This window comes from Protomyctophum bolini (assembly GCF_963924005.1).
Source record: "Protomyctophum bolini genome assembly, chromosome: 22".
NCBI classification, from domain to species: domain Eukaryota; kingdom Metazoa; phylum Chordata; class Actinopteri; order Myctophiformes; family Myctophidae; genus Protomyctophum; species Protomyctophum bolini.
In genome coordinates, this window is record NC_137883.1 from 7,981,455 (window position 1) to 7,989,528 (window position 8,074).

The 8,074-nt window shown below is 40.0% G+C and overlaps 1 protein-coding gene across 4 annotated transcripts; it reads right to left on the reverse strand.

Moving 5' to 3' along the window:
* Positions 1-125: 125 nt before the first annotated feature.
* On the reverse strand, positions 126-5,232 carry LOC308310195 (uncharacterized protein). Of its 4 annotated transcripts, none has more exons than XM_080756384.1 (14): positions 5,104-5,232; positions 4,847-4,900; positions 4,719-4,748; positions 3,775-3,804; positions 3,047-3,082; positions 2,896-2,931; positions 2,692-2,718; positions 2,549-2,596; positions 2,416-2,436; positions 2,074-2,109; positions 1,877-1,912; positions 1,730-1,759; positions 1,311-1,370; positions 126-366 (listed from the first exon to the last, which is right to left on the reverse strand). In XM_080756384.1, the coding sequence occupies exons 1-14, from the start codon at positions 5,156-5,158 to the stop codon at positions 353-355; spliced, it is 513 nt and encodes a 170-aa protein (XP_080612510.1). In that variant the 5' UTR covers positions 5,159-5,232; the 3' UTR covers positions 126-352. The 4 variants fall into 4 exon arrangements, with proteins under 4 accessions (XP_080612510.1, XP_080612509.1, XP_080612511.1 ...); XM_080756383.1 differs by having other exon boundaries at positions 1,877-1,915; XM_080756385.1 differs by lacking the exon at positions 4,719-4,748 and having other exon boundaries at positions 1,877-1,915.
* Positions 5,233-8,074: the final 2,842 nt, after the last annotated feature.

Consider the following 8,074-nt stretch of genomic DNA (forward strand, 5'->3'; position numbering starts at 1 on the left):
TGGTTGTCGTATGCTACTTATATATTTAGTGTGTGACAGCAGCTCCCACAGATGGAAATGATAATTCATATGATTACTACAATGTATGTCTATTTTTAGTACCATAAAAACAATTGGAATAAAATAGTTGTGTAGATGTACAAATCCTTATGATGTGGCCAGAACATCTAATCTTAAATGATAAAATTAGAATGGAAACAAGTCACAGGAAATCACACCGGCTGTATAGATGGGTGGAATAGTTCCCTTTTTATTGTCTTTAAAGCGTTTTAGTGCGTTGTGCACATCGGGCACTGACTGGATACGTGCTGGGGTCTGCGTGCGGAGGCTCCTCGTGCTCTGGACTGCGGCATCACTCCACTACAGCTGTGACGCAGAGAGAGAGAGAGACAATAGATTCCTTTACGCTAGTTGTACTGTACCTCACAAGCCCTCACTTCAGTACTTTTCCATGGTTCTCTAACAAAAAGGTGTATGAATCATCTGTGTTGTGCCCTTCATGATCTTGTGATCTGACTCACTCTTGATGAGCATAGTATGCATATATACACACACACACACACACACATTGTAAATCAGGGAGTTTCCTCCTAAATCTTTATCGTACTGTAAAATATATAGCTTCCTCTTTACAATAACATGTTGCCTGGTTCTGTGAATCTGAGCTGTCAGAATGTGCAGTAGAACATGACAGTACCCTTGACTGCTACATTAAAAACCTTGTCTTAAAGAAATTTGCCCCTACATTTTTAATCCTTGATGCACAGAATGGGTTAAGAGGGGGACAGTGCATCTTGGATCCTGAAATAACGCTGCTTAAAGCAGATGACGCAGTATAAATCGAGCACAATGGGGACAAGTGACTATGAGTGCCCTCGATTATTGTCCTAGATTCACAGGGAGACCACATTCAAATAAACAATCATAGGGCCATGTCCTCAGAAACAAATATTCATTATTTTTTGGTACTAGTCTATTGTGATTTCAAAATATTCTGGTCCAGAGCAAAGCTTTGCATATTATGAATTATGAAAAAAATATTTTTCAAAATTGATCTTCATCAGTGCATTCTATATTCAACATATTACACATCATGATTGCATTTACAACAAGTACTAAATCGAACTGTTCAATAATCTCAATAATCATAAGACCAGCTTGAAATTTAGATTTATTTTATATAGTTGTTACCAAGGAATTGTCACCTCGTTACTTGGCTGCATCCTTTCTCTGTAGTTGTCATTATGAGAAAATGGAGGATTATAACAGCCAAGACAAATATAGGATCCACATTCACTTGCTTGACTCACCCAAACTGCTCATAGGCCTAACCTTAGTTGCCTCTTGGTCCTCTGGAACAAAAACCAGACCTAAAAACAACAACCAACTCATTACATTACATCAGGTTCATGTTGCAAGCCTTTTCAGACCTACATTTACCACATCAACCTTGGAATCCACATTTTGGACAAAGTGTAGCAACACTTTAAGGAATTTATTATCACAAATCCCCCTGATGGGATGTGCTATGAGCTATTTGTTTAGGCCTACAACAACATTTTGAATTATTACTCTTGAATTATACACTGCAATATATTGTAGTCTTTCATTTTAGCTTATTTTTAAGTTTAGAAAATACCAGATCTAAAAGCTCACAACAACGTTTTTATGCTATATTAGCTAATTATGCTGTTGACCCCCTGACCCCCCCCCCCCCTATAAGGCTCACCATCGGTGTCCTCAGTGGATTCAGAAGATTCTGTGAAAGACACATGTACGTGTGTTATTGAAACCGACAGTCTATAGACAATTGCAGCACTTCTACCAACGGAACTCTATTGCCATCTAAAGACATTCACATGAAGAGTGACCCTACCCTCATTGGCAGCAACACCAACATTTCCGACTCCCTCTGCTGGAAGACAGCAGTAATACAGTTATGCAACACTGAATAATGATGTAGAGATCAAATGTGGTCTGTCTGAACTTTAGACATTCATATTTATATTCACTTTAAACTCTAAAGTGAATATAAATATGAATGCTTTGTGTTAAATATGGAAGATTACACACCTTGGGTGTCATCCACATTCTCAGCTCGTTTCTCCTCTGTTAAAGAAACAACGCCATTCATTTAAAGATAATGTTTAACGTAAAGCAGCAATATGTAACTTTTAATGAATACAAATGTATTTTGTCCAATCTGTATGGTAGAGTGTAGCCTATGGCCGATCGTGTCAAAGGTCACATCTCACCTAGAACACAGGATCTGACACACATTTTGACCTGATGGTCAAGATTCAATTTAGCAAGCAAGCAGGCTCTAGCTCAATGGTAAACGTCAGGACTAGGTAGAAGAGGAAAATTACATAGTGTTGCTTTAGTATATTGCAATAATGACAAAGAAGTGTTTACCGGATTCATCTTGAGCAGCCTCTATAAAATAAATGAAACAGATGAAATTAGTAAAATGACTGGCCCTGTCTGTCATTACCATACATACACAATCATTATTAATGTTCTATGAACATCACTTCAGTTTGCTCACCCAAGTAACGGGAATCTGATTCCTCACTCTTTTCATCACTCTTCTCATCTGTAAATTGAAAAGACTGAGTAAGCAAATGTTATTCTATAAATACTGCTTTTAGCCTTTAGGGTTTATGGTCCATGTAGTCACTTCAAACTTACCCTTCACCTGGGTAGTTTCAATTTGATCTGAGGAGAGAAAATAATGACATTTCTTCCCTTTATGTAAAACAGCAAATCAAACCTTATCTGGTGTTGCAATTGAAAAACAAAAAGGTATTTCTGACTGGGAGAGGAGAGGTGACATTGAGACATATTTACATTTCATGTCATTAGTTAGCATACCGGTGTACATTTTTAGCTTACCAGATTTGTCTTGAGCAGCCCCTATAAACACAGTCCCTATAAACACAGATGTAAGTAGAATGTAAAAGCACTGGCCTTGTCTGTCATCATTACCAAGTCGAGTCCTTCTATGATTAATTTTGTATGAACATCATCACTTTAGTTCGCTCACCCAAGTAACGGGTATCTGCTTCCTCACTCGTTTCATCTGTAAATTAATGGAATACATTTTGTATTGACATTTTCACTTTGAAGTTACTTTGAGCTTTTAATGGTTATTGTTGTGAATTATCTGCATGCTGTCTGACTGGCAGCCTCTGGTGGACACTCCCATTTCCCTGCATCCACAATCACACATGTGTTTGCCATTACACCACTCAACTCACGAGTCAATCACAGTCTAGGTGTGCCACATATAACCAGCAACTCACCCCACACTCCTCACTCAGTCTCCAGCCTTCACACAGGCAACATGCAGCACCTGCAGACCTCACTGAGTCTACCCATTACTCCAGCCATGCGTAATTGACCAAAGTAAGCCTTTATGTTCTGTATTGAATTAATGTATTCTATGCTATGTTGATCACCTTGCCTACTATGATTGTTCACATATGTATAAATGCCCAGTCTACCTGTTGATACGTACCCATTCTGTTGCCATATTCTGAACTATATTTGATCTACTTTATTGTCATGATATAGCTAATATGTATTCCATTGCTTGTAGAAACCATGGATTAAGGAGATAATAAACCTGACCTTGTTGATAATATACCTTGGTGTCACATACTCTCTCTGACCGGGGATACTTGGGTGGTCAGCTCATAGCCCACAAACCCAACCAGCAGAATATTTATTAGTTATGGTCCTCGACCTTAAGTCACTGCATTTCAAACTTACCATTCACCTGAGTTTCAGATTCAATTGGATCTGAGGAGAGAAAATGGACAAAAATGTCTTCCCTTGTGTAAAAAAGGGACGTGTTAGCTTGTGTTACAAAAACAAAAAGGTATTCCTGGCCCTGGGAGAGGTGACATCGAGACACATTTACATTTAGACATTTTTTGCATATATACATAATTGTATTATGTACGTATTTTGCATATGCTCATTTGCATATTTTGCAATCATTCCCCATATCTCTGCTGCCGGAAAAAAACCAGTACACCTAACTCCAGAATGTTCACTTTTCAGAAAATGAAAGAAAAAATATTTATAATAATATAAAAAAGCGGACTGACCAAATGCTTCCTTATATGCATGAGGAGTCCAAGCCGCTTCTTTTCACCTGACAGGGGGGAGGTTCCCCGGCCGGACATAGCGCGTAAAAGGGACAGCTCGTAAAAGGAACACGTTATTCTGACTAGTTCCTTTCCCCTCCATCAGGCGCCTGGGCTGGCCGGGGGGAGGTAGTTTAGAGACCAGGATTTTTTTTTTTTTAGGGTACCTACCCTAGGGGACATGGGAAGCACTTTTCCATCTTTTTTTTAACCAACACACAAACGTAAAGGGTGTTCAATACACTGATTTATGCAAACAAAATAATTTAGTTAGGTGGTTTCCTCCCGACAGCAACGATTTCTTATATAAACACATAATGCATTAATTTTCATGATTCCATATGTATTTATTTTCCATATCATCATTTATACATCACAAATTTCTAACTTAGATTCTCTCAAACATAGCATATTAACAGCATATTGCATGAGCATAACCGTTAAATCATGCTACTTCATGACATGTGCAGAGTTGACAAAATCTCAAACTCTGGAATGTTGTTTCTGAAATAGTTTCTCATATTTTTCTTTCAATTAGACCAATACACTGTAGGGTATGCCTACCTGTTTTTTGCAGCTCAGTTAGCTCACTTGCTGGAGGCAGAAGATTAGATTTATTTCAGGGCTGCACTCAATACCATCATTATTATTATTATCACATTTCATAATTTATCATGAATGGCCTTTCTTACCTTCTGCAACAGCTGTATCTAGTTTCTGAGCAGATTCCAGTGATGCAGGGAAAACTAGTGGTGTCATAAGTACATTGGTCAGGCTTAATTGTAATGATAACTTAAGTCTGTATTATACTTACACGGTTGTGAATGTATATTTCACTAAAAGCATGACTTACAGAAAGCAAATACATGAGCAGAAAAATAATTATACAATTTACAATATTTGTTTAAAATCTCTTTAACTAAAGAGGAACACAATCATTCATTCTTACCCGTGTGGAATCCTGCCACAGCAAGGAAAAGGAATATAGCCACTAGAAACCTCATCTTTGCTCTGTGTTTGGTTTTGGAAGGCGCAAGGTGTCAGGCCAAACTTTGTGTTGTGTTGTCTGTGTGAGACCTCTTATACCTTTGCTCACATCACATGCTTTGCATGGACAGGCAGCTGTGGTACCATTGTCACTCCCTACCTAGCTGGGTGGCACATCCCGGTTAGTCACCACACAGATGTGTCATTATTCAGTCTGTCAATGGCACCCATTGTCGGCTTTTCCATCACACAGCCCTTTATTTGAGATCCGACTGTTTGTGTTGAAAGGGAGGCGAGATGTACTCAAAACTAATTTAATTTCCTGTTTGCCACAATAATAATAAATCTTACAGCATAACCTAAGCATGCAATGTGGGCACCATAGAATACTTTAACAAGACTATTCCTGAATCATGTAGCCTACTCAAAAAAGACTGGTGCTTTTTATAATGCAATGGAAAAAATGCAAATTAAAAAGTGTAAATGAGCAATTTCTGAAAAGTAATACCATTTTATTTAAAAAAAACCCTGTAATGACTAAATACTATTATGTCTAAGACAAATTTAGTTAGTTGGACAAGTTTACTTACAGTCACAAAAATGTACTGAAGAAAAGCAATACACCAATATAAAGTGTTTGAGTACAACCGTATATCTTTTTTGACATTGTAATTTTTTTTGAAGAATATACCTGTAGGCCTATATATTTTTGAATGTAGGAAAAGAAAATGGTATTTTTACTGCATTCTTGTTTGTCTCTTTATCTCGAGCAAGAATACGCCTGCTTAGCCTGTATGGCCCTGAGACAAATTGACAGTCATGTCAGAAGTGATGTCAGCGGTATCTTTTATGCCCATATATGGAGTTCTTTTTCAGGCATGCCTAAATATGGAGTCAGAATGATGTCAGAATGATGGTAGAAGTCGGTGGGACAACCCGTATTTATGCCCAAACATGGAGTGTGGCCTGGGCAGAGGCCTTTTGTGGTGGTTCTGGACAACTGTGGGTCCGACCGACTCGACACTGAGCACGGCACTCCCTGCAGGGGTGTGGAAGACGTGTGTCAAATTTGAAGTCGGTGGGGCGAACAGTTCTCGAGTTACATGGATTACAGACATACCCACAGAGACTTGGTGCATTTATAACGATTTAGGCTACTGTTGTGTTTGTGTTGTTGGCATGTCCAGATCGAGTTAGGCAGTTAGTTATAGGCAGGCTACAGGTAATTGAGGTAAAAAAATACCTCTAAAAACATTAATTTTCAATAAGAAATCCATCTTTCAACGTTGCACAAAGTTAATACCGGTATGTCTTTTCAACAGACCCTCTCTCCCCCGACTGGGCACAAACAGACGTCCATGCGCTACCCACTGGGCACACAACGGACGTCCATACAACGTCCATACGACGTCCAAGTCACGGACGGACCCCGCAAACCACCAGGGCCGACCAGGGTACACAAGCACTGAACCAGGACGTCCATGCAACGTCCATACGACGTCAACCACCAGGGCACGGGTGCATGGCATGCGTGTGTGTTTAGGACGTCCATGCAACGTCCATACGACGAGACCTCTCTGCAACCGGGGGAGAGAGAGCGAGGTCTGACTTCGACGTCGTATGGACGTTGTATGGACGTCCTGGTTACTTGTCGACCCCCTGGTGGTAGCCCGTGGTAGCTCATGCTCAATGCACTCACGTCACGCCACAGATTTCTCAATGGTTGGGAGTCGGGACCGTCACCAAACAATAAAAAGATGTCCACAACATGCTTGTAACTGTCCCAGTAAAGGGTATTTTCTATTTTCTATTTATATTTCTATTTTATTTCTAATGTGAACATTAGAGGTATGTTTATCTGGATACAGTGTATTTGCATGCCGTGTGGTGCCTGGTTGAGGCTGTGACGTGTTGAGGGCGTGCAGGAAAAGCCCTGCGGCTGCGAGTAGCATTAAATGGCACCTGTGTGAGCGGACTCAGGCCATAGGCTCAGGCAGATTAAGCCGAGTTGCCGGGGTGAGAGGACCCCGTCTCACTCCACTCTGTAAGAGTGTCCGTAAATAATAAGAGAGATAGAAGAGAATTCAGAGTAGCTCCTAAAGAAATCGCAGAAGGCGCACACGGTACGTTACATGTTGTTTGGTTCTTTGTTTGTAAATATTGTCGTAGTTCCGTTGATTGTTTGTGTACGTTTCATCATGTTTGTTTACAATAATAACAATCCGGAAGTCATGATTGACCGACAAACGAGGACATGTTTGCCTGAAAATGATCAATGTTTCATAGTTTTATAAATGGTGCTTTCAAATTTGAGAAATTTATAATGGGGTCAATGGTCAGGGGAGGATTATCCAACGGGCCTGTTGGGCCCAGGCCCAGGGGCCCCAGCTGTCCTAGGGGCGACCTTGAGCTTGAGCGTCGACGTAACCGCGAAGAGGCTCAAACTCAGCCCCCCCCCCCCCCCCCCCCCCCCCCCCAATAAAGGGGTAACAGTGAATAATAGTGACACACACGGTCCTTAGTTCTCACTGTTATTAACAATGGGCTTATTCATTTGTGTCAATTAAATAATCCCAAAAGTCCTAAACCATCATGATACGGTGCATTACTTTTACTTACTTACTTTTTTTATAATCCAGTTTACTGTGGACACACATGCTGGAACTTTTTACTTTTAAATGTTTTGTAGTTTCTGAGTTATTTAACTTAAACGCCCAATGCATTCTCAATGGCAATAGCACAAACGTTGGCATATACTATAGTCCTATACTTACACCTAGAAACCCCATTCAAACCTATTTAGGTTCATCTTATGTATGTTGGTGGCCCAGGGGCCCTTTATCTCTAGATCCGCCTATGCTCATTGTGCAGAATGTCCCATTTCAAGTTTTCAAATGTATAAAAACCTTTTTGAAAATAGCAGCTGTGCAAGC

What these genes read in the sequence shown, in the direction of transcription:
- LOC308310195 (XM_080756383.1), bottom strand. Translation starts at nt 5,158, where the DNA reads ATGAGGTTTCTAGTGGCTATATTCCTTTTCCTTGCTGTGGCAGGATTC. An exon ending in TGTGGCAGGATTCCACACGG is followed by an intron (nt 4,901 to 5,103) that starts GTAAGAATGAAT and finishes TGACACCACTAG; the next exon opens with TTTTCCCTGCATCACTGGAA. An exon ending in TGGTGTTGCTGCCAATGAGG is followed by an intron (nt 1,760 to 1,876) that starts GTAGGGTCACTC and finishes TGTCTTTCACAG; the next exon opens with AATCTTCTGAATCCACTGAG.